Genomic DNA, 23,117 nt, shown 5'->3' on the forward strand with positions numbered 1-23,117 from the left:
CGAAGATACAAAGTCAGCTCGAGGAATATTAAGATACTAGATTCCAGCAAATCAACAAAACAAGAAGAAAAGAAAAGAAAAGAGAATCAATAAAAAAAAGATCACAGCGACCGAGGCAATGCACAACCAGGGCTTCCGTCTCCGCTTCAACCGCGCGGGAAACACTTGCTAATCTACGCGACGGAAAAGCTCCATACTGGAAGGGGACTTCACCTTGCGAACTACGTATAATTTCAAGCCATATAGGAATATAAAGATAATTCAGTGGATATTATTCTCTTTCACTAATTCTGTCCAGACTTTAAACCCGACATAGATCCTAAGCCTTCTACAATCCAAATGCTCACCCTAGTCACCGGAGCCAACGGCTTCATCGCCGCGCACTGCATCGCCGCCCTGCTGCGCGCCGGCCACTCCGTCCGTGGCACAGTGCGCACCCCCGAGAAAGCCAGTGCCACTGTAGCTGCCTTGCTCGCCGCCGGGGTCGCCTCGCTGGACTGCCTGGAAATCGTCGTGGTCGCCGATCCCACCGACCTGCAGCAATTCGCTCCCGCGGTGGCAGGCTGCGACGCCATCCTACACCTCGCCTCGGCCTTCACCTACGACGCGCAACCGGGGCAATTCGAGCAGCGACTCCTACTCCCTGCAATCCAGGGCACGACCGTTGCGTGTGAGGCGGCACACCGTTGTCCGACCGTACGGAAGTTAGTTATCATGTCCTCGTTCGCGGCCGTCTACGACGCGGCGCAGGGCTTGCAGCCTGGACGGGTGTATACGGAGGAGGACTGGAGTCCGTTAGGGTATGAGGAGGGGCGGGACACGGACAATGTGGTATGTTTCGTTATCTAATCCTTCAATTACCGTCCATCCTTTTTCATTCTGGTTGATGGATGGTTGACGACTCAGGCCATCGCATACCGCGCATCCAAGGTCCTCGCCGAACGGGCCGCCTGGAAATACATCAAAGAGCATGCGGTAGACTTCCAGCTGGTGACGCTCTGTCCAGGAATGGTATTCGGAGAGATGATCCATCCGATCGCCTCGCTGGCGCAGCTGAACGCCAGTAATCGGATCGTCTGGGAGGTGGCGCAGGGGGGACGAGATGCACTCCCGCCAACCAAGGCTCCGGGTAAGAAGCCCTACTTTTCTCCTGAAAAAACCATAATGGTGCAACAACTGAACTAATCTCCATTCTTCTGGTGGCTAGTCTGGGTAGATGTGCAGGACCTGGCTGGAATTTGTCTCCGCGCGTTGACGACAGCCCTCCCCTCGCACCAACGGTTTCTGGTCACCGAAGGCGCGTACGACACGCAGGAGATCGCGGATGTGCTGCGCGAGGCCATTCCCGCCGCCCGAGAGCGAATGGCGCTGGGGAGTCCGGGGCACCGGATACGAGACACCCATTACGCTTGCGATGCTAGGAAGGTGAAGCAGATGCTCGGGGTCCAGCTTAGGGGTTTGCGCGAGTCGATTGTTCCTTTGGTTGAGCAATTGTATGCGATGGAAGCTGCTCAGGGGGATTTGGAACCATAGTTACCCCCGAAGGCCAACATGTATGCCAAATAGCTCTTGAAGATTATCTTTACTATCGCTAGAATAATTATGGCTTCTCTTGTCGAGTTCCTCATATCATTTGCCGGTTATTGATATTATCATTTTAACTACTGCTGTTGCGGTGGGTATTGATATTGCTATCTCTATCTCTACTGCTTCTTCTGCTTCTTCTTCTCCTTTTTGCTCTCGTCGCCCCACAAAGAACAGAGAAAGAGCTTTATTTACTAAGGATATACATTGTTAAACTTATTATATCATTTATTCTAGTTTGATTTGCAGATCTACGACATTCCCTCAGCTACCTCACCTCATGCAGCGCCGCCTTCACATGCCCAGCAACCAAATCAATGAACTCCCGCGCCTGCCAGAGATCTATTGCCCTCCAGTCAGCATGCCAGAACACCCCACATACGCATCCAACTCACAAAGAAGAAAGAAACGCACCTTTATCCATATGCATAAACGGATGCGGCACCCCCGCGAACCGCCGCACGGTAACCTCACACCCTCCTTCGATCAACTTCCGGGCATAAGCCTCGCCCTCATCACGTAGCGGATCACAGCCCGCCGTGTAGATGACCGTACGCGCCAACCGGGTGAAATCCGGGGCGCTGAGCGCATTAGCATACCACTTCACCTCGGCCAGCTGCTGCTTGCGCACGTCTTCCTCCGCGCTGAGACTCCGCCACTTCAGCTCATCAAACCACTTTAACCGCGCCCAGTTCAGGGTCGGCGCGAACTCCATCGCCTGCATGGACGGGAACGGCGAGTCGGCGGCCGTCGCGTAGATGGAAATATCGTCGATGACGGGGGTCCCCACCGCCACCAGCCGCAGGGGAATCCCGTGGTCGCGCGCCAGGTGGGCGAGGATTAACGCGATATTACCCCCTGCAGAAACACCGCCGAGGGAGATGCGACTGGTGTCGAGCCCCGGGAACTGCGCGCGGCCGGCAGACGACGCCAGATGTTGCAGCGCCGCAAAGGAGTCTTGGATGCCGATGGGGAAGGCGTGTTCGGGAACCAGGCGGTAGGCGACGTCGATGACGGCCACGTTGGCCTTCACGGCGATGTGTTTGCAGATGTGGGATTCGGTGTCGAGGTCTCCTAGGCCCCAGCCTGTGCTTGTATTGCAGTTGCAGTTAGAAGTCGATACCAACAATAGAAATAAAAAGGAAAAATAAAAAGAGAAAAGCCCATTGGGGTGAAAGAAGGGCACGCACCGCCACCGTGGAAGTCGACGTGGACGGGCCAGGGTCCAGGGCTGTCGGGCTCATATACCCGACATGGGATCAGATCCCCCTGGTGTCCTGGGATCGTGGTGTCGTAGACACGCGCAGGCTCCGGCGCAGGACCAGTGCCGTACGAGTACAGCACAGAATATTTGGATCGAAGGACCGCGAGATCAATTGGCCCGCTCGGGGTGTGAGCGACATGTTTATTGTAGAGGTCGACAAAGGCAGGGTCGAGATGCGGCAAGACGGCCGGGTGGATGGGGTTCAGGGCTTCATGCGACATGGTGATGATTCTGGTGTTTGTGCGAGTTGGAGTACTTACGAGAACCAGGGTGCCCGTGGGCTTAAAAGGACTGCACCAGAAGTCATTGCCGATTTCCGCGTCTATACTCACTCATAACGTGATGTGATAGGTTCCTGCTGAATTCCCCTCTCATCTCGGCAATTCGATGCGTATCATGGCTGCAGCCAAGCCACCCCCGCATTTGCGCTTATCTATGCGACGGTCCGACGAAACGCTATCCGATAACACGGAATGGCAGATACGAGACAGATTGCCCAGCTGATGGAACTACTCCGGAGTAAGTATATGAAGCGGGGGCGGCAAAGGGGCAGGACCAACGTGGCTCGTGAGAATCATCACAGCCAATTCTCCTATCGTCATGGACCCTGTTTTGATTGTCGGAGCAGGCATCGTCGGGCTGACGCTTGGTCAGGCTCTGAAGAAGGTACTGTACTGTGTCTACACGATTTGCCACGCTTTAATTGCATACTAAATCACAGATTAGAACAACATCCCCTTCCGCATCTACGAGCGGGACGCATCGCCGCACGCTCGCGGCCAAGGATGGGCCATCACCCTGCATTGGGCCCTAGAGTACATCCAGCAAATTCTCCCCGAAGACACATTACAAGCCATCCAAGCTGTACAAGTCGACCCGCAAGTTGCCCAGCATGACAATGGTAACTTCCTCTTCATCGACCTGGCGACCGGCGCACCCAAGTTCAAGATCCCCCCCAGCACCCGCTGGCGCGTCAACCGGGAGAAGATGCGGGGCGCGTTGCTGCGTGGGATTGAAGAGCATATCCAGTGGAATGCGCAGGTGGTCGACATCGAGACCCAAGGCGCTGCTCCTCCGTGCCTGGTCCTAGCTGAAGGCACGCGCGTGTCCGGACGGTTCGTCATCGGGGTCGAAGGCAGTCGATCGCTGGTGCGCCGCGTGCTGCGCCCAGATGCATACCTCAACTCCATCCTCCCTATCCGATTTACTGGGGTAGCGGTAGATCTGTCGCCGGAGGAGATTCGTCCCCTGCGGGCGATGGACCCGCTGCTCTTCCAGGGCTGCCACCCCAACACGGGGGTATTCTTCTGGTTCTCCGTGCTCGAGACCCCCCAGAGCAACGGCACGCAGGGGAGCCCCAACGGGGAGCGCTATCGGGCGCAGATCTGCATGTCGTGGCCGGTGAACAGTGAGGCTGATGAAGTGGCGGCCACCGATGCAGAGCGACTCGACAATATGAAGCGGCGGTCGGTTGGCTTCGTGCCGTTTCTACGGTCGGTCGTGGAGGGGATCCCGTCTGGAACACCGGTACTGGAGATCAAGCTGGCGGATTGGGAGTGTTTGGACTGGGATAACTGTGACGGCCGGATCACGTTGGCCGGAGATGCGGCCCATGCCATGACGATGTGTAGGTTGTTGCTGAAGAATGTTGAAATTATCATGCTGATTCGGGCAGATCGCGGCGAAGCAGCCAACCATGGACTACTAGACGCCTTCTACCTCTCACAGGCGTTGCGACAGGTGTACACTGAGGGTCGAGGGGCGAAAGAGGCGTTGGACGAGTATGAAGAGGAGATGCGATCCCGGACGAGACGCGCGGTCCGGCTGAGTCGACAGGCCTGTCGCGATGCGCATACTTGGGACCGGTTGAATGAGGACTCGGCCATCTTGACTAAGAGAGCTATTACGGGAGAGGCTTGAGGTGATGGCATTGGGTGACTTTTGACTTTCGGTCGAGCGTATGTAGATTCAGTGTGATGTCCGCGATGAATAGTCAGGAGTAGTATTCGGTTTGTATGTGAAAGCTTGCTGAGCTGCCTGGTGATGACATAGAAATCGACCGGGCTGATGTATGACCTAACTCAGGCTCAGTCCCAGCCGGGTGCTTTCATACTCGCTGTATAATGAACCCAGTATAGGAAGCTCAAGAAGACTAGTTCCAGAAAATACAGAATGTAGAATGTACAGGGAGAAACAGCCTATTTCAGCCAGGTCTCACATCTAGCTATCCGATTGTCCTGGTTCAGGATTTGTGTATGCCGATTGATCTCTCTGGATATTATAAGTATTGATGTATAGGCAAATCTGGAAATGGTCTTTGATCAGAAACAACAAGACGCCGTTGCAAAGGTGCATAAAATTGTACCTTACCTTTCTTGTAGCCCCAGATCAGGACCGTTTTATGCCGTCACATTCACCTCGCCACATCTACCCGTAGTTCCTGAGCAGTCAATGAGTGGTTGATACGTCCGAAGCTGGGTCAATTGCTTTCTAAAGAATTGAATATGAGATAATAAGTCCTAAGTTACTTCCTTCCACAAAGCTTTTGTTTGGCTGACAGAATCCAAGAACTCGGAGCGCACGTGACCGGAGTGGTGATGCCTCGCCCCATAAAGAAAAGAAAGGCCATATAACGCAATCAGTGGGGTGATGAGAGTGGATCAAGCGGAAATAGGAGTTTAGGGTCACGTCACCGATGTAATCGAGTACGACTGTTGCATTTTAATTCCTGGCGGAAATCAGACAGTCACGGAGTTAAGATGGCTTTGTGCGGAGATAGCGGGGGTAAGCCGATGCCGACTGCCTACCGATTCCTTCCACAGCGAATCCGCGCAGCACAGTAGTATGTACAGTAGAGTGCATCCGAAAATGCATTCTTGCCCTCGGCTTGCCGCGCATCGGAGCCGGGATCAAAGAAAGTCAGTCAAAATAAACGTGGAAATCACGTATTTACCGAGAGTGTGATTCGTGCTGCTCGATCCTGCATATTTTATCAAACGTGATTAGGTTGTCCGCTTGATATCATAGGATCTCTATCACTTGACTCCCTAATCATCGCCATAGTTCATTCCGACAAATTCTTTCACTAAGATCATCCAGTCACTCCAACCCCATGCAGCCATTTCGCATCAAGCTATCCAACGATGGGACTGTAACAGGCTTTCATTCGATCCCACCAGCATCAGCACCACATCTGCGTTACCGTCCTCTGATCGTTGCGCTTCATGGTGGATGCTACGACAGCCAGTATTTCAAGGGCATCCCCGGTTACTCTGCCCAATTGAGCAGCGAAGCCTTTAGGGTACCGTTTGTGGCGATCGACCGTCCATCGTACGGGGGCACAAGTTCGATTCTTCCAGTCCCAGAAGGAACCAACTTCTACCAGGAGACCGGCCGCTGGTTGCATCAATACATTCTGCCCCGGATCTGGTCCAACTTCGGGGTACCTAACGACTGCAACTGCATCGTCTTGCTCAGTCACAGTCTGGGAGTCATGGGAGGTATCATTGCGGCGGCTCTTCACGCGCAGGATGATGCACCGCTGTATCCCCTGGGCGGTTTCATCGCCAGCGGCATGGGCAATACGCAGTCGCCAGCACTGAAAACCAGTAGCCCGCCATTTGTGACCATCGAGGCGGATCACGTTCGCTTTCCCGCAGAGACGAAAGACGCAGTCATGTTCAGACCAGGAACCGCGGCTGCAGAGGTTCTGGAACTCTGTGAGCGTCTGAATGCGACTTCGCCCCTCGCAGACCTAGTCGAATTTCCGACGACGTGGCTGCCAGTTTGGAAAGAGACATGGGCATCCCAGGTTCTGGTTCCGGTTATGTTTGCGCTGGTCGAGGACGATCCATTTTTCATCGCAGACGCAGGGGAGCTCGACACGTGCGTGCGGGCATTTACGCGCAGTGTGCGTGTCGATGGGAGTCTGGTTCGAGGCGCCCCGCATTGCATGGAGCTCGGCTACTGGTCCCAGGGATGGTATGCCCGGTGTTTTGGGTTTGCTATGGAGTGTGCTGCAAGTATGGCAACTCATTGACAGAACGTTTCCGTATGACTTCTTTTGAGAGGTGGGCACACGAATATTAGCGATTTTGAAGGGAAGCGGAGCGATGTGTTGTTGGATCAAATTCGAGATCTTGTACATTATACTCAATGCGAGGGCATACATTCTAATCAGTTAACCAGTGCGGTGGAAGTATTAGACTGTATTGTGGTGTGAAATACTTGAAGACCTCATTGATGACAGGACGTATGGATCTAAATCCTATATACTGGCTGTTGTCTCATGCCCACTTCGGAGGCAAGGAAGCAGTCGGAAGCATGGCGACAACCGGTAAACTGTCTATCACAGGGGTGGGACCGCGATCTTGAATCAGATCGGTGATCAAATACATGACCACCGCCTGCTTCCCCTTGAAAAGTCCCCAGCGGCATTCGTCCAACCGGAGGCAGCAGTTGACCCTCGCCTCGCCGTAGCGGCAGGTCGTCAAGGGGAGATTGTCCCGTTCGTGGCTGTGGTCGGTCGAGGGGACATATCGATTTCGATATCGACCCTGGTAGGGATCTCTTGGATGTCGTTTGAGCCACAACATGGGTTGAAGAATAAGGGATGTCGGTCCTCCTCGTTGGATCAGCTGAAAAGAAGGTGCGGTCGCTCAGGATTGTCAGCAAGTGCGGGGTAGGTCTAACTTATGCGTATTTATGCATTTAGCCGCCGCCGCAGCCAGGTGAACCTCTTGCCAGTATATCGTCTCTTTGTTGCTGGCGTCACTCCCGGCGTTAGGCGCAGCTTCAATCCTCAAACTGTCCGTGTTACACAAATTACTGTACATGACTCAATAAATAACGCCATGCGAGAGTCCCTGAAGAACAGCTGGGAAAGGCTAACGAGGAGCGAGGAAGCACATGCTCAGCTAGCGAACAGAAGTGACGCACTCGTTGCGAATGTCGCGGACGAACGCCTTCCTCTTGTTGATGATGCCGCGGATGGACGCCTCCCTCTCGTGGAGGATATTGCGGGCGAACTAGAGGACTTCATTCTGCTCTCAAGAATGGGCTTCAATCAAGAAGCTGGGAAAATATTCTGGCTGTTCCTTAGACCGCATCAGGACTACTTCCCTGTGATGGTGGAGAACGCGACAAGGTTTGTCAAGAGCGCGGCTTCTTTAGGCGGGCACTTTGACAACGCGATCTCGCGCTATTCCAATTCCCAGCCCGAGTATTGGCTACTCCACCTGATGAAGTGTCTCTCAGATTTATACCGCCATGGTTGGACTGGACGTCGACGTAGTATTATGGTTGGATCGCAACCTGATTGGACTGCTGAAAGTCCACATATTGGCAATAGGAATCGTCCGGAGGATACTAGGTTAGACTCATCCCACGCAGTTGCCCTAGCGCAAAAATGGCATGATCAATACCGGTATCTTGAACCAGACTGGTCCGGCGAGGTGAAGGTAATCGGACCAAACCCGCACGTGTCTAAGAAAGCCATAAGAGTGAAAGAGCTAACGAGTTCCCCCCTCAGTGGCATACCACGGAGCTGTATCTAGAAATCATCGTTCTGGCAACACGGCGCGGAATGAAGTTTGACAGGAAATATTACCAGCCTCCCGACGACGATGATCCTTCCTCTCCTCAGTGGACAGGGTTTATCAACAGCTGCGTATCATTGAACTCGCAGCAAAGGTATTGGGAAGCGCAGCAGATCGTGAGCATTTTGCTCCCAGTCCTGCCGTCCACGGAAGCCGATAGTCTGTTTCGGAGGTATGTGAGCAGTCTGGAGGGGACTCCTCTCATGACATCCACCGCAGTGGCTCGCCTAGCCGCGAGCAAGAGTCTTTTATTGCGGGTCCTAGTCGACCCGCAGAACTGGATCGTGGGAGGGACTCTCTTGCAGACTGTGCAGGAGGCCATCCGTATCAGGCCCGTGGTCGAGTACCTGTTTACTCGCCCGGAGGAGGTAGAAACCGGGATATATGACGAATGGCGCCAGCATTTGTGGACACTCATGGTTCATGAGGAAGTGGAACACAATCAGGCAGCTTTGTCAATCCTGCTGAATGCGGCCAGTGCGCATGGTATACGTCCTTTTCTGTGGGCCGCTGAAAAGGGCAAGGACACCATGAAGGCTATGGCCGATATCTTCAGCAATCGACTGGGCTTACAAGAAGAGGAAGTCCGGACCAAATTTGTGAAGAGCTTCATAAGTTGGCGCGAAAGCCGACGAAGGTCATTGGTTTGGTGTGCGTTGGAATCCGATTCGATCAAGGCCGCCGAGTTCGCCATAGAAGTCGCCAAGTCAGACCCCAATGAGCTGGGCGATGACAACACTCCTCCTCTGATTCGAGCAGTGGGGTTAGGCAAAATAGAGTGGCTTCAATTTCTGCTCGCTTTGGACCAAGTCGAGCCAGACTTACAGGACCCGAGTCGGCGTTCAGCTTTGTCCTGGGCAGCAGAAGCTGGGTCTGAACAAATGGTTCAGCTGCTTACTCGTTCAGAGAAACTGAACCCTGACTTACAGGATTCCAAAGGTAGAACCCCATTGTCGTGGGCAGCAGGTAGCGGGCATGCACAGGTCGTTGATTTGCTTGTTCACAATCCGCAGGTCAATCCGAATTCTGTGGACTCCAGTAGTTGGACCCCTTTATCATGGGCTGCTGCAAAAGGACATCACCAGGTCGTGATTACGATGCTCAAGATCCCCCACATTGAAGTAGACACCCCAGACAAAGACGCCAGGACTGCTCTCTCATGGGCGGCGGGAAAGGGGCATGTCGAGGTGGTCCGGTTGCTACTGCAGGATTCAAGAGTGGATGCCGACTCACGAGACCATCGTGGCGCATCGCCTCTTCTATGGGCAATCGTTAAAGGCCAGTCATCTACCGTTCGTATCTTGCTTGGGAGCGATCAGGTCGATGTCAACATGAAAGACAAAAGAGGGCGGACGCCACTCACATACGCATGTGAAATTGGGGGGTTAGATGAGTCAGGAATTCTCCTGCTCAAGCACGGTGCGGATCCGGTCGCCCGGGACTCCAACGGTTGGACACCATTGATCTGGGCAGCTGCTAGCGATAGACCATTCATAGTCGAAAAGCTCCTTCAGATTAAGGAAGTCGATGTGAACGCAACGGATCCATCCGGTCGCACGGCGATGTCCCACGCAGCTGAGCGTGGGCGTCTGAGGACAATTGAAGTCCTACTCAACCCAGCGGACCCGAATATCAAGGATGAGAATGGATGGACCCCACTGTTCTGGGCTGCCTCCAAAGGCAATACCAGTATCGCCCGGCTACTGCTCCAAAGTGACAAGGTCGATGTGAATATAACCGATGGATCGGGCCGCACAGCGATATTCCATGTAGCTGAGCGTGCGTCCACGGAAATGACGAGGCTCCTTCTATCGAGGGCTGACCCGGATACCAAAGATCAGCAGGGGTGGACGCCCTTGATGCAGGCTGCTGACCGGGGATCTGTTCGTTTGGTTCGAGAGCTACTTGCAACGGGGAAGGTCGATCCTGCTTGGAGCAGCTCGGATGGTTGGACTGCAAGGACACGCGCACTGCTTCATGGCCATGATGCAGTGGTAAGACTGCTGGATGATCACCTTGCACCAACCTGATTGGCAGAGTCCGAAAGCATCAGCCAAAAGGCATGGCGACGAGGTCGGGACTCGATGAATAGATTTCCTTGCTCGATACAATATATCACTGCAGCACGATATTGCCAGGATTGCATGTAGCATCATAGTCATCCTTTAAAATAGCTGTTCGGGTCATCGAATCTCCTTGAAGGGACTACCTAACTGGCACATATGCTTGAGCATGGCCATACCCCACGGAACAGTGTAGAGAGAATATGCGCGGCTGAGTGAGCACAGATGTAGGGATCTATCTTTCTATAGTCTTGGCACTTCCATTTCATTGCATGGTATTTTTAGACCGTCACCATATTTTGAAGCAAGCAGCACAAAAAACGGCCTTGCAGCAACACCTCAACAGCGATGGGGCCATCACCGCTGCCACTTGCTCCTACTCCCCGCCCCATTCATTCCCACGAACGCCTCAACCCTAACCCAGACCACCGACATCGTCGCAGCAAACAACAGCGCACTCACCAGCACCGACATATTCCGGAACGCCCCGGGGGTCTCACTTCTCCCACTCCGAATCAAGACCCCACCCACGGGCGTCCCGATCATCGTCGCCATCCCCCGCACCATATACAGCACCCCATTAACAGACGCAAAGTTCTGCGCCCCAAACAATTCGACAAGACTGGCCGGGAAGAGCGAGACGTACGCACTGGCAAAAATGCCATACAGCACGGTAAACGTGATGAACAGATCCTTCGACTCGGTGGTCACCCCCGCGACCGTGGACGGGAGCCAGAAGGCGACGGTGGAAATCGCGCTCAGCAGGGTGGTCAGTAAGAGGGCATTCAGCCGTCCCACACGATCCGCCAAATACCCGATGACCACCTTCCCGACGGCGTTGCAGGCGTTACTCAGCGCGATGAAGTTGGCGCTGGCAGCGGTGCTGTACCCCAGCGTCTGGGCATACGAGGCATAGAAAAAGACGGGAGTGTAGTAGGCGGCCGCCTGGAACACTGCGCCCAGGGCCTGGGCGATGAAGCGACGGGAGCGCGCCACGCGCCAGTCGACGAGGGGCACCTTCAGCAGGCCGTGGACGCGGCTGCGGTTGCTGCGAGCGGAGTTCTCGATCTCGATCTGCGTGCGCGTGCCGGGCTCCCAGGCCATGGCGCTGCTACTGGCCGAGATAAGCGTGAAGGAGACGGCCCCCGTCAGGCGCAGGGTGTTGCGGAAGCCGAGATGCACGACGCAGGCGGTTAGGGCTGGCGCCCACACCAGCCCTCCCACCCCAGTGCCCGCCAGGATGATCCCCATTGCCAGCCCGCGACGCTGCGTGAACCAACCCGGGGCGATCGTCACGGCCACCATGTAGCAGAGACAGGTCCCAATCCCGTTGAGGACTCCCTGCGCGAGTTCGAAGTGCCACAGCCGCTGCCCGAAGCTTGCCAGCACCAGGGATAGCGCAAACACGAACCCGCCCACGAAGGCGACCCCGCGCGGTGGGAAGGCTTTAGCCCACGCTACGCTGAATGGGGCCCCGATGGTCATCAGCGAGCATGACACGGTCCCGATCAGGTCGATTTCGGCCGGCGAGGCCCCTGTGAAGGGGGTGTTGGGTTGGTGGGACAGGTTCTCGTAGAGGGCTTGGTAGACGCCCCAGGCGAAGTTGAGGCCGCAGCAGGTGAAGATGATGGTGAAGGAGGAGAGAACGATGATGATGAATTGTCTGGCTGGTGAGTTTTAGTTATTGGGAGGAGAGCAAATGTAGCTTACTTCTTGGATGTTTGAGGAATAGTTTGATTTGGAGTCAGGGTTGGCGGCCCCGCAGACCGTCGACTGGTGCTTCTCGCGCTAGACACGATGGATAACTCCATGCCTTGGTGCTCCACCAGAGCGTCTGCTGAGGCGTGTGGCGGAGGCATTGCTATGTCACGGATATGTTTCTTTGGTGTAGTGCTGAGCCTACTCTTTCGAAGAGATTTGACAACCGTAGGCTATCCACTCGAGCGTTAAATTAAATGTATTTCGAGTCAGGTGAGGAAGAAATGTGGGAGGGTGATATGACTCAGACGGCTATTCCCGCGGGGAAAAACGGCGAGATACGGCTATAGTTGCATGCAGCTTATTCTTAGGGCTAGCAGTGGCATCGAATTGTATACTCTTGCTGGGATTACTACCTGCAGCTTCCTCAAGAAAGAAACACCATGTCTGTTCCAGCACTCCCACATTATTTTGTCTTTGGATGACAGCGGGAGTGGCGTTTGGATCGGCTAGCTGGCTGGCTGGGCAATGTGATGCTAATATGTATTTCTAGCGTGGTTGTGGGTCAACATTCGGTAGACTATAGAGTTAGTAGTACCAGATCTCATCTTGCTCAGTTCCATCAAAAGGATAAAGATGCACATTTTCTGCTGAACTCGGAAATCAGATCCACTACCTCCAGACCTAATCTAGAACCATCTCCAGGCCGGGCTCGACGTCATCGGCCAAAACAGCCTCGGCCATTCTGATTATCTTATCAGCTCCGATTGCCGAGCCGGACCCACCGCAAGGTTTTTTCTCCTGAAAATGGCCCCAACCCCCGACCCCCGACCCCTTTGAGGCGTGGGAATCGAGACTTTAACTAGCCCCGTCGATCATTTTTCCGGCTTCAAGCCCTTGCATTCACTCTTTCTGTTTTTCTGCCTGTTTTGCCATTTTCTATAGCATTGCATATTCTCACGATGGAGGCCATTCGCTCATTCGCCAGCTGCCTCTGGGAGTCGGCCACCTTCTGGAAAACGACCGCCCTGGTCCTGGCCTTGCTGAACCTTAAGACGCTGCCCCTGGTGTGGCATGTGAGTGTCACTTTTCATTCCTGACAACCTGCCAGCCACCTGTCACTAACTAACCTTCGTGCTGCTTAGGTCCGCGTCTACCGCTACTTCTTCAAATATGGCTACCTGATCACCCCGGCCGTCGAGCAGCCCGCCCGCCCGAGCACGGAGATCCTCAACCCCCTCAGCATCTACTCGCGGGCGCCCGTGATGGAGATCGACTTCAACATGCACAAGTCCAACTCGACCTACTTCTCGGACCTGGACGTGTCGCGCACGGCGCTGATGTCCAGCATCGTGGTCAAGGGGGCCGCCCTCCTTGAGAAACGGCTGGAGCGGCAGGGCAAGAAGGGGTTCCTGGGGTTCATCCTGGGGAGCGTCTACACCAACTTCAAGCGCGAGATCCCCGCCTACACCAGGTACGAGGTCAAGTCGCACATCGCCAGCTTCGACCAGAAGTGGATCTACATCGTCACCTACTTCCTGAAGCCCAGCAGCAAGAAAACCGTCGAGGAGGATCCCGAGAAGCTGCTCAAGCGCCTGTATGCCGTCTCCATCAGCAAGTACGTGCTCAAGAAGGGCCGCTACACCGTCCCGCCCAAGGAGGCGTTCGAGGCCGCCGGGTACACCCCGTTCTTTGCTGCTGCCGCGGAGACGAGTGGCCATGCGACGGGCGCGCAGAACGGTCATGCCAATGGGGAGGCGGTGCAGCGCAAGGAGGGGCCGGCGGGAGACTCGGAGGAGTGGGAGCGGTTGAAGACGGAGATCGATCGCGGATCGACGGTCATTCAGCCCATTGTCGACCAGGAGGAGAAGCTGTTGGAGGATTATGTGCAGAAGATGAGCCGTCCTGGGTTTGCCTAGGGGGGTAGGGGTTGACAGTGAGATTCGAGCATGGGGTGCATATTAGCCAGCATATAGACTAGAGTATTGTTCAGCATATGATAGATTTAGATTAGATGGAATGCATGATACTGCAGCAGTACGAGAGCCAGTGCCAGTGCCAGTGTTAGTGCTAGTGCTAGTGCCCAAATGCCTGAATGCCTAGGTGTCTGGGTGGATGGTGCCTGAAATAGTAGGTATCGATAGATTGGTGCCTTGCGACCCGGAATTGCCGAGGTGTCTTTGAATGCCTGTGGATGCCCGTGGATGCCCGTGGATGCCTGAATCGACAGGTATTTCACACCTTGCTGCTTGGCGGCCCACCAATGCCGAGTGATGCCTGGAGGGGGCCTGGAGGTGCCTGGGAGGTGCCTGGGGTGCCTGGCAGGCAGAGACCGGGCAATAAAAAGGGGTCAAGGCAGCGACCCACCAAACACCCGTTCCTGCCTTAGGACCCCCATCGCGGCTTGAATAAAAACATGCAACCACCAACTCGATGGCTATTGAGTAGTAAATCCTTACGACCACCACTCCATCGCATGTTTCCCGTTTTTTAACCAGTGGTGCAGCAGCCATGACCACTCCACCTGCACGGATCGAGCTCCCAGGCTACGGCCTCCCATTGAACCACCCAGTTCCGGTATTGTACCTCACCCAGCCCATGGTCATATTGCAGTCTCAAGCTAACTCACGCAGGCTAAATATTCCTTGAAAAGAGTAACGCTGCCCAATGCACTGGACAGCAAAGACATCTATGACGGTTACATCGGGTAGGCATCTGCAAACAAGTACCGCAGCAAATGTGGGCGTCGCCGACTAACAGTCTGCTCAGCAATCTACTCGTCCACCGCGAGATCCTCATGCTGCAAATCATGAACACCATCTCCGAAAAGCCCGACTGGGACCGCAAGGTAAATCAACAGCCACTCCGAGTGAAACGTAAACTAACCTACGCTCAGGTATTCGATGAGGAAATCACGGCCAAGTGGCGCCAGGAGATCGCCGAGACCGGGCAAGACGTCACTCCCACCATGATCGACGGGATCATTGCCGAGATGAGGTGGAAAGCGAAGGTCTTGCAGGAGGAGGGGACCTTCGCCGTTTTTGATCACGTAGGGGTCATCCGGTCTGACACAGCCATCTCTAAGGACCTTCAGCAGGCACTGCGCGACGCCGTAGCACCATTAAAAGACATCCCTGAGGAGGCGAAAGACTACCATCCAGGCTCAGACAACAAGGTCCTCGACTTGGTGCATCCCTCGCTATTTCCGCTCGTTTACGGCCGCACGCGCATCTTGCCGGACCGCACCATGACCGTGGCCAACTGCCTCGATCACCTCGGCCAGGGAGATGTGCTGCCCGTGCCCACGGACGAGGGATCCAAGGGCCAGGGCCGCGATCCGCACTGGCGCTGGCGGTCCTCGGATTACAAGGTCTACAGCCAGAAATTCCAATGGCTTCCGTGCGACGTGGAGTTTTCTGACCACGAAAACTGCCGCATCGTCTCGTACATCAACAACCTCCACCCGCAGCGCCATCAGAGCCTGTACGCGGTCGTCGAGAACGTCATTGCCCGCGCCATCCCGCAGTGGAACAAAAGCCTGACCCGGACCCGGCAACACGAGAACGTCCGCATCCTCTACGACCGCGTGGAGTACCTGGACCGCTCGACCCCGGAGCCGAGATGGGAGAGCAACAGGGAAGACGAGGAGGGCTATGAGGACGACTATCAGGAGCGCTCGGATGCATGGTGGAAGGCGCGCCCCATCAAGCTCCCCGAGCCTCGACCCACCTTCGTCCCTCCCAAGGTCTCCTACGAGGGGCCGATGGATCTGCGCGAGAAGTTCCGCGAGACCGGGCTGCAGGTGATCGTCAAGCTGGCGAACATCGAACTGACGCCCGACAAGCCGACCTACGAGGGAGGGTCCTGGCACATCGAAGGCCAGCTGGTACGTCCCTCCCCTCACCTGAATATCAAGTAATGCTAAAGCTGACTTCCATTGTGTAGAATGAACGCATCTGCGCCACAGCGATCTACTACTACGACAGCGCGAACACCACGGAAAGCCGCCTCGCCTTCCGCCACCGGGCCCAAACCATCTACGACATGGGCTACCAGCAGGACCGGCACGAGTTCATCCACGCGGTGTACGGGTTCGGCTCGGACGTCGACGGCTACAACGACAGCGAGCACTTCACGCAAGACCTGGGCAGCGTGGTCTGCAACGAGGGGCGCCTGGTCACTTTCCCGAACACCGTGCAGCACCGCGTGGCGCCGTTCGCGCTGGCGGACCCCACAAAACCGGGACACCGCAAGATCCTGGCGCTGTTCCTGATCGACCCGCACCGTCGGGTGATCTCCACGGCCAATGTGCCGCCGCAGCAGGCGGAGTGGGCGGGTGACCAGGGGGCGTTGGCGCAGGGGTTGATGACCATGGAGGAGGCGAAGGCGTATCGGTTGGAGTTGATGGAGGAGCGGAGTGTGTTCCAGGATAAGCAGAATGGGGCATTTGAGACGGGCTCGTTCTCGCTGTGTGAGCATTAGGGGTATGATGCCAGGGTTAATGTAGTGTACATGTACATAATGAAATTATTCTGACAGCTTCAGTGGAGACACAGCCTGATAGGTTTCAGGCATTACTGTGCACCATGCAGCGCAGGTAGTCATCACTTATAGTCGGTTCTGGAGCCTCTCACTTGGCGTTAAGCATCGCCTTGATCCATAATCTGCAATTGGAAGAGCCAGCTTTAATTTCTTACACACTGCTCTTCTTCAGCTACATAGCAAACAAGGCATTGAATGATGTTTCCATACCTGGGGTAGAGTATTAAGATGGCCAAGGAGATCTATATATAGCAAAATAGAAACAGAACAATCTGGAAATGTGACAAACAAATACCGCATACGCCAACCACAGCTGCAGCTTCCATCCCTGACTTGACACGATATCAAACCGGCGCCTCCTCCACGCTCTCAACCACCCCCTTCACCCCCATCGCATTGGACTTCCCACCCACTCTTCCCCCAACCCCTACCCCACCTTCCAAACCCTGTATATCTACCCCATCCACCGCCTCCTCCAACACCATCCCCATCCCCACACACCCAGCCCTAAACCCCCCAACCGCCCCCGCCATCTCCAAAATCTCCTCCACCCGCCGCTGCGGAAACGCCACCCCCAGATTCCACGGAAAAACCAAATGCACCCAGCGATGCATCCGACAGACATACGAGAACAACGCCCCGGTCAACACGCGATACTCCTCCTTACAGGCCACCGTCCCCACCCCGCGCAAATAAACCTCCCCAGTGGCCCCCATCTCGTCCACCCCGAGATCGACCAACATATCGAAGGTATTGAAATTGACCACCAAGAACTCGCGGGTCATGCGCTGCACCACCGCCAGGGGGAGGTCGGGGTACAGCGAGATCTTGAGCAGGCGGTAGAGGACGTCGCAGCCCAGATGCAGGAGGAAGGATTTGAGGTGCACCAGCACGGAGAAGTACTGGGCCCCTGTGCCGGCGCCGCTGGGGATGAGGCCCCATTTTACGCGTTGGATGCTTGGGGGCATGTGCAGCCAGATGGTGGTGGTTGCGGTGGTTATAGTGGTGAGGGCTGTGTGCCATGTTTGGAGCTGGGAGCTGGGGGTGGTAAGTGGGAGGGGTTTGTCGAAGGAGCGGGAGGAGTTATATTTATGTTCTTGGGGGTGGTGGTGGTTCCCCGTGGTGAGCTTGAGGTTGTGTGTGCTCGGGGTTTGCGGATGCAGGGCAAGGTGGATGGTGAGCAGCGTGTGTCGCGCGCTGGCGACGGTGTGCTCGTACACCAGACGGCCCAGCTGGACGAGGGCGGGCAGGTCCGCCGCCTCGACGTCGGCCACTTTGTTCACCGGCGCGCTCTCGGTGACATTCCCGTAGGTCAGACACAGGGAGCCCCCAACGGCGTTGAGATAGACGGCCCCCGGGTGTCGCGGGACCATGCGGTCGCGGCCCAGGTGCACGATGCGCGTCGGCAGCCAGAAGGCTTCGCCGGAGATGACGACGTGGCCCAGCGTGCTCTGCAGGGGCAATTGGGCGACCAGCTGCGCGGCCACGTCCGGGTTTTCCGCGGTGAGGAGCTTCGCGCGGAAGGAGAGGGCCACTTCTGGGCAGTGGAAGTATAGCAGCTGGGAGGTGGACATGGTAATTCGTTCGGGGGCGCGATTGATGAGTTGAGGAGTAGAGGGCCTCGGATGAGAACTGACAGTGCACCGTGCTGTATTCTCACGACCCTTGGCGCTATTTAACTACATGCTGAGATCCGGTCAGCCCCAATGGAAGAGAGTCATGTTCTCTTTCCCCTGGATACTTTCTTAAGGGGTGATATGTGAAGGTATTGGTGTCTGCGTAGTGTTAGATTGCACACTGCTACCAGTTGACCGGTCTAGGCCTTGCCAGGAGCCCTAATCTGATGTCTTGGATTTCTGCACCGTTGGGGCACGGACCTCTCCGCAGTTCTCCCGCCCCATTGAAGAGTTTAATGGGATCAGAGCGTCTTCACGGATATTTCCTCGGCTTGCTTGTCTCTGGTTGCAACAAATGAGGCTTCAGATGTACGATCGGCGGTCAATTCCTCTGTCGGAGGTTGCCGAGTCCAGGATGCTCCAACACTAACGCTCGAATGGTTCATGTTACGATGTCTTACTCTAGGTGTGTTGTAGTGCTCTATGTTATAAGGTAACTTCAGACGGCATGGAGGGAGCTTTGAGGAGGGGAGAGCAGACTGCGAGTAGCCAGGCCGCCGCATAACCCAGTCTTCTCAATTTGGCGTCGTTGTCTGACCTTGCACTCGATACATTGACATTGTTGAGACGGCAGCATAATCAGTAGCCGCTGAGCAAGATATTCTATCTTTACCTAGCTATGGAGAGTGTGATGAAGGTGCCGATAGTATAATTTGGAGGGGCCTGCAGGACTCGGTCAAGGTCAGCTGGGGTGCTATTCTCTGCAGTGGTGGCATGCAGATTGATTCGATTGCTCTAGACCCCTTGAGTTGATGGATTTTGGCAACTCAGGGGCATTTGAGACATGGGTTCTTACAAGCTTCAATAGCCCCCGGTCTTAGTCGGGATTGGCGGGGTTGTGGGGTGGTCAGGGTGACCTTTTTGGTCAGTGCGGGGAGAAAGGTAAATCCTCAGAGGCAGAGGCAGCAGAGTCGTGCTGTTTCGGAAGCAGATGATTGACGGTAAAGGGGGCGATGTCTTCGCGTTGGTCCTTTTGGTGTTGCGCAGGTGAGGATAGTGGCGTGGCAGGAGGGATGAAGATCGGGGACGCGGGTAAGGTTGGGGATTGTGAATCTTGGTAAATCGATCCGACGACGTGCAATGGCTTTCAGTGCGCGTTTCCTACTCTCTTCCTTTGCAATGGCCCGACCAGAAAAGGTCGGAAGCAAAAACACATGTCCCCAGGGAGGATCGAACTCCCGGCCTTGGGATATCCTGGAAGTGCGACTTCCAAGTCATATTTGCATATGAGACCCACGTGATAACCACTACACCATGGAGACCGCTTGTTGAAGTCGGCAAAAATGTTGTCCATATGAGCAAACGTGAAACGGAGGCACAACTCCCGCCGATCATCCACCAACACCGACCCATCTCAGCCAAGTATACACTCGGGACCCCGAACGCCTCAACTGCCTCACTACTTTGACTCGCGTATCCGGGAAGCTAGTAAACATATTTCAATATGTCTGAGGCATTGCCTCGTCACCACAAAGCGAGGCACGAACGCACCGTTTACGACTTGAATGAGAAATATATGATTTCCACCCGCGCCACCCCTGACCCAGCTAAAACAAAGCCCTAAGATATTCCTCATCTCATTCACCCATCATGGCATCCCAACCACCCCGCGTGCAACGTCTCCAAATTCAGATGGCAGCCCTCAACCTCGACGCCATCATCTGCATCCAACCCACCTCGACCTTCTACCTCTCCGGCTTCAACCCGATCATCTACTCCGACCCCGTCCTCATCATTTTCCCGCGGCAATCCGCCCCGGTCCTTCTGGTGCACGCTCTCCGCAGCACGCACGCCAAGTCCAGCGCCTGGACGCCCACCATCCACCTGTACGGAACCTGGGGACCAACCTCAACCCTCGCACCCACCTGGCCCGCCGCCCTGACCATCCTCCTCAACCACTGCGACCTCCCCCCGCATCCGACCATCGGCATCGAGCACGCCACCCTGCCCCCAACCCAACACACCCTCCTCCGCCACACCCTCCCCACTGCAACCCTGACCAACTGCACCCCGCTCCTCCACGCCAGCAGGGCCATCAAAGACCCCGACGAGATCGCCCACACACGCATCGCAGCCACCCTCGCCGAGAAAGGGATGGAATCCGCCATCGCCGCGCTCGCGCACCCCACCACCAGCGAACGGGACGCCGTCCTCGCCGCGCTGCAGAGCATGCACGCGCACTGGGTCGCACATTACCCCACCATCGAGATCTGCGATTTCGGATCCCCCGAGGGCGGGGTCAACAGCGGGTTGACGGCGTGGGTGCTCTCGGGTCCGCGCCAGTCGTTCGGGTGCGATAACCCCACGTCCCGGGTCCCGCGGCCCGGGGAGAGTGTCTCGGTGTTCGTGTGGGCGGTGGCCAACGGGATGCACGCGGAGCTGGAGCGCACGGTCTGGATCGGGGAGGTGGGTCTTTCGCAGCGGCGGGCAATGGGGGATGCTCTGGAGATCCGGACCGAGGTGCTGAGGTTCTTGAGGCCCGGTACGGCGGTGCGGGAGCTGTACCGCGCTGCTGTGCGGGGGTATGAGGTGAGAGGGTACGGGGCGTGTATGCCGGGGCGGATTGGGCATTCGGTGGGGTTGGGGCCGCATGAGCTGTTTTTCGTCGAGGAGAAGGAGGAGAGGATGCTGCAGGCGGGGATGGTGGTCGCGGTGGAGGTCAATATTCTTGTCCCCGCGGTGGGGGGTGCGTGTGTCCAGTTGTCGGATACGTTTCTTGTTACCGGGGAGGGGTGGGAGCGGTTGACGCGGTTTGCGGAGGGGGGTGTGAGGGTGAGGGGCTGATGTGGGATGTGGCTGTGTGGGTGTTGTCGGGATACGAAGTTAGGAGGTGTAGTTGATTTGAGGTAGGGGGTGGACGTGTGGAAGTGTAAAAGATTGTATTAATGAAAGTCACGAAGGATAGTATATACATCGACTGTATCCCACCAACAGACACCAACCCCTCCCCTAAACCCCTACCCGCATCTACTCGACTCCCTCCCTAAGGGCAGGCTACTTTCCCGACTCCACACAAACACTATGCCCTGTAAACCCACTATGCTGCGTCCCCCACGGATCAAACAGAGTATCATCGGTCGAAAACCCCTCCTCCGGCGGGGGGTTCAGCTCGCGCTTGCGCATCTCTGGACTGGGCTGGCGCCACAGCCTCCTGCTGGGCCCGAGGTGGAACAGCGGCCGCAGATGCGAGAGACAGGCGGCGATGATCCCCACCGCGGCTTCGGTGCACGTCCACACCGCCACGGGGGCTTGATTGTCTGCTCGCATATAGACAGGTTAGCAGCCATACCGGTTGGATCTCGAGATCTATGTTGGGACGACGCACAAGTGATATCCGGTCCCATCTCGGTGATATGGATCATCGCGACCAAGCGCACGATATCGAAGATCAACGTTCTGCACCCCGCCGATCAGCACGTAGCCAATATCTCAAGTGAATCAAGGGAGCACATACAACACCCCCACCAAAAACACCCCCGACAGCAACGCCCGCTGCGTCTTGGCGATCGGCAGCGCCCAGACACTCTTCAGCGGCATGGCCAGCAACACCACGTCCGTGACGATGTTGGGGATCTGCTGCCCGTAGTAGAAGGTCGCCGGATCGATGCAGCGGCCGGGGATCTCGCGGTGCCAGAACTTGGCCACGGGGACGCAGGACAGCACCCCCGCGACGCTGACGCCCACGACCCAGAGGACCACGGCGGTGGCCACCAGGGTCACGGCCACGGACATGCTGCGGGCCGCGAAGAGGCGTTTGTAGGAGGCCAGGATGGAGAGCTTGATGAAGGCGATGCACAGCGGGTAGACGAAGCCGTTGGACCAGCCGATCTATTGGTTGGTCAGATTGATGTGGAGGAACTGTCAAGATGGGGTGGGGCTGGCTGACCTGGAAGTAGACGTCCAGGTTCTTCTGCGGGATCATGGTGATATGGGATCCCAGACCGTTCCAGAGGACTGGGTACAATGAAAGTGGTTAGATTAAGCGATGGGCTTGGCAGGGTAGACCTACGGATGACGACCCCGATTGAACAGCCATATTTAAAGATCTAACCCACGGTTAACCTGACGCCCGGCAGATGAGGTGAATGCATACCAGCGCAACAATAATCAGATAGTCGTCCAGGTACAGGCGCGTGCCGTGGACTCGGCGCGCCACCAGGCGCAGCACCACCGCGATTGTCGAGAGAGCGAAGGCAAACGGCAAGGCGATGATGACGGATCGTCGCAGCTGCTGGTTGGGATGGTCGAAATCCCCCTCCGTGGGCTCGGAGGACATGGTGGGAGACGATGCGATACCGATCGTATCGGTGATGGCGGCTGCAGGTGATGAGTTGCAGAAGCGTTGGGTGGCGGACGAGATTTGGAATCATGGCCATGGTCGCAGCGGACGGGCGACCTGATGAATATTTCTGCAGAGGCTGTTTTGGGGAGAAGCCCAGGGAGTGGGGGATAGGGGCTTGCGACGTATCGCGATCGACAGGGACATGACGAGGGAGGGGGAGGTCGCGGGTGATAGATCAGATTCGTGGTGTTCGACAACTCGAGAAAGGTTGGCGGTGTCAAGAATAACTGGGTGGGAGTGGAGGATAAACGTCGGATTAGGGTTGCGTATAGCCGCAATGGGATAATGGGTTGAGCAACCTGAGGGCCAGGCGCAATGTAGGGATGGCCCTTGCATCGTCGGAGGTCTGAC

General features: G+C 56.0%; 11 protein-coding genes and 1 non-coding gene across 12 annotated transcripts in view; 7 read left to right on the forward strand and 5 right to left on the reverse strand.

Annotated features, from left to right (window-relative positions):
- The window catches only part of ASPACDRAFT_48867 (uncharacterized protein), a gene marked incomplete at both ends in the record, with an annotated part of 4,972 nt that extends 3,439 nt beyond the window's left edge, over nt 1-1,533 (forward strand). Inside the window, 3 exons of the mRNA XM_020202175.1 lie at nt 317-831; nt 907-1,129; nt 1,208-1,533. Coding sequence (XP_020060633.1) covers nt 317-831; nt 907-1,129; nt 1,208-1,533 — 1,064 coding nt within the window. The remainder of the gene's footprint in view (nt 1-316; nt 832-906; nt 1,130-1,207) is intronic.
- A 442-nt stretch (nt 1,534-1,975) lies between these two features.
- On the reverse strand, nt 1,976-3,069 carry ASPACDRAFT_20680 (alpha/beta hydrolase; the record flags this gene model as incomplete). The annotated part of the gene is made up of 2 exons (XM_020198964.1): nt 1,976-2,670; nt 2,775-3,069. The coding sequence occupies 2 exons, from the start codon at nt 3,067-3,069 to the stop codon at nt 1,976-1,978; spliced, it is 990 nt and encodes a 329-aa protein (XP_020060634.1).
- A 379-nt stretch (nt 3,070-3,448) lies between these two features.
- On the forward strand, nt 3,449-4,768 carry ASPACDRAFT_20878 (FAD-dependent oxidoreductase; the record flags this gene model as incomplete). The annotated part of the gene is made up of 3 exons (XM_020198980.1): nt 3,449-3,514; nt 3,575-4,475; nt 4,524-4,768. The coding sequence occupies 3 exons, from the start codon at nt 3,449-3,451 to the stop codon at nt 4,766-4,768; spliced, it is 1,212 nt and encodes a 403-aa protein (XP_020060635.1).
- A 1,192-nt stretch (nt 4,769-5,960) lies between these two features.
- Nucleotides 5,961-6,887, forward strand: ASPACDRAFT_55794 (uncharacterized protein; the record flags this gene model as incomplete). The annotated part of the gene is made up of 1 exon (XM_020203055.1): nt 5,961-6,887. One exon carries the CDS (start codon nt 5,961-5,963, stop codon nt 6,885-6,887), a length of 927 nt encoding a protein of 308 aa, XP_020060636.1.
- A 1,383-nt stretch (nt 6,888-8,270) lies between these two features.
- ASPACDRAFT_108748 (ankyrin repeat domain-containing protein) lies at nt 8,271-10,740 on the forward strand. The gene is made up of 2 exons (XM_020195316.1): nt 8,271-8,307; nt 8,379-10,740. The coding sequence occupies exon 2, from the start codon at nt 8,433-8,435 to the stop codon at nt 10,473-10,475; it is 2,043 nt and encodes a 680-aa protein (XP_020060637.1). The 5' UTR covers nt 8,271-8,307; nt 8,379-8,432; the 3' UTR covers nt 10,476-10,740.
- ASPACDRAFT_108750 (putative MFS monocarboxylate transporter) lies at nt 10,690-12,445 on the reverse strand. Its single transcript, XM_020195317.1, has 2 exons — nt 12,219-12,445; nt 10,690-12,171 (listed from the first exon to the last, which is right to left on the reverse strand). Exons 1-2 carry the CDS (start codon nt 12,365-12,367, stop codon nt 10,866-10,868), a joined length of 1,455 nt encoding a protein of 484 aa, XP_020060638.1. The 5' UTR covers nt 12,368-12,445; the 3' UTR covers nt 10,690-10,865.
- Nucleotides 12,446-13,089: 644 nt separating this feature from the next.
- ASPACDRAFT_73957 (acyl-CoA thioesterase) lies at nt 13,090-14,173 on the forward strand. The gene is made up of 2 exons (XM_020204081.1): nt 13,090-13,282; nt 13,352-14,173. The coding sequence occupies exons 1-2, from the start codon at nt 13,169-13,171 to the stop codon at nt 14,123-14,125; spliced, it is 888 nt and encodes a 295-aa protein (XP_020060639.1). The 5' UTR covers nt 13,090-13,168; the 3' UTR covers nt 14,126-14,173.
- Nucleotides 14,174-14,617: 444 nt separating this feature from the next.
- ASPACDRAFT_73958 (DUF4246 domain-containing protein) lies at nt 14,618-16,880 on the forward strand. The gene is made up of 5 exons (XM_020204082.1): nt 14,618-14,783; nt 14,840-14,913; nt 14,976-15,054; nt 15,103-16,092; nt 16,152-16,880. The coding sequence occupies exons 1-5, from the start codon at nt 14,718-14,720 to the stop codon at nt 16,686-16,688; spliced, it is 1,746 nt and encodes a 581-aa protein (XP_020060640.1). The 5' UTR covers nt 14,618-14,717; the 3' UTR covers nt 16,689-16,880.
- A 212-nt stretch (nt 16,881-17,092) lies between these two features.
- On the reverse strand, nt 17,093-18,322 carry ASPACDRAFT_55798 (uncharacterized protein; the record flags this gene model as incomplete). Its single annotated transcript, XM_020203056.1, has 1 exon — nt 17,093-18,322. The coding sequence occupies one exon, from the start codon at nt 18,320-18,322 to the stop codon at nt 17,093-17,095; it is 1,230 nt and encodes a 409-aa protein (XP_020060641.1).
- A 1,257-nt stretch (nt 18,323-19,579) lies between these two features.
- Nucleotides 19,580-19,686, reverse strand: ASPACDRAFT_t41. The gene has a single exon. It is a non-coding gene; the product is annotated as a tRNA-Met (tRNA).
- A 328-nt stretch (nt 19,687-20,014) lies between these two features.
- ASPACDRAFT_55799 (M24 family metallopeptidase) lies at nt 20,015-21,208 on the forward strand (the record flags this gene model as incomplete). The annotated part of the gene is made up of 1 exon (XM_020203057.1): nt 20,015-21,208. The coding sequence occupies one exon, from the start codon at nt 20,015-20,017 to the stop codon at nt 21,206-21,208; it is 1,194 nt and encodes a 397-aa protein (XP_020060642.1).
- Nucleotides 21,209-21,398: 190 nt separating this feature from the next.
- On the reverse strand, nt 21,399-22,988 carry ASPACDRAFT_108759 (putative integral membrane protein Pth11-like). Its single transcript, XM_020195318.1, has 6 exons — nt 22,518-22,988; nt 22,434-22,470; nt 22,311-22,378; nt 21,879-22,252; nt 21,750-21,820; nt 21,399-21,681 (listed from the first exon to the last, which is right to left on the reverse strand). The coding sequence occupies exons 1-6, from the start codon at nt 22,698-22,700 to the stop codon at nt 21,419-21,421; spliced, it is 996 nt and encodes a 331-aa protein (XP_020060643.1). The 5' UTR covers nt 22,701-22,988; the 3' UTR covers nt 21,399-21,418.
- Nucleotides 22,989-23,117: the final 129 nt, after the last annotated feature.

This window comes from Aspergillus aculeatus (assembly GCF_001890905.1).
Source record: "Aspergillus aculeatus ATCC 16872 unplaced genomic scaffold ASPACscaffold_1, whole genome shotgun sequence".
Taxonomy (NCBI): Eukaryota; Fungi; Ascomycota; class Eurotiomycetes; order Eurotiales; family Aspergillaceae; genus Aspergillus; species Aspergillus aculeatus.

Excerpts from the sequence above, each read along its gene's own strand:
- ASPACDRAFT_73958 (XM_020204082.1), top strand. The coding sequence starts at position 14,718 with ATGACCACTCCACCTGCACGGATCGAGCTCCCAGGCTACGGCCTCCCA. Across the intron at positions 15,055-15,102 it reads AGCCCGACTGGGACCGCAAG|GTATTCGATGAGGAAATCAC; the intron begins GTAAATCAACAG and ends ACCTACGCTCAG. Across the intron at positions 16,093-16,151 it reads GGCACATCGAAGGCCAGCTG|AATGAACGCATCTGCGCCAC; the intron begins GTACGTCCCTCC and ends TCCATTGTGTAG.
- ASPACDRAFT_108759 (XM_020195318.1), bottom strand. The coding sequence starts at position 22,700 with ATGTCCTCCGAGCCCACGGAGGGGGATTTCGACCATCCCAACCAGCAG. Across the intron at positions 22,471-22,517 it reads ATCTGATTATTGTTGCGCTG|ATCTTTAAATATGGCTGTTC; the intron begins GTATGCATTCAC and ends ACCGTGGGTTAG. Across the intron at positions 21,821-21,878 it reads GTGTTTTTGGTGGGGGTGTT|AACGTTGATCTTCGATATCG; the intron begins GTATGTGCTCCC and ends GGCGGGGTGCAG.
- ASPACDRAFT_73957 (XM_020204081.1), top strand. The coding sequence starts at position 13,169 with ATGGAGGCCATTCGCTCATTCGCCAGCTGCCTCTGGGAGTCGGCCACC. Across the intron at positions 13,283-13,351 it reads CGCTGCCCCTGGTGTGGCAT|GTCCGCGTCTACCGCTACTT; the intron begins GTGAGTGTCACT and ends CGTGCTGCTTAG.
- ASPACDRAFT_108748 (XM_020195316.1), top strand. The coding sequence starts at position 8,433 with ATGAAGTTTGACAGGAAATATTACCAGCCTCCCGACGACGATGATCCT.
- ASPACDRAFT_108750 (XM_020195317.1), bottom strand. The coding sequence starts at position 12,367 with ATGCCTCCGCCACACGCCTCAGCAGACGCTCTGGTGGAGCACCAAGGC. Across the intron at positions 12,172-12,218 it reads ATTCCTCAAACATCCAAGAA|ACAATTCATCATCATCGTTC; the intron begins GTAAGCTACATT and ends CTCACCAGCCAG.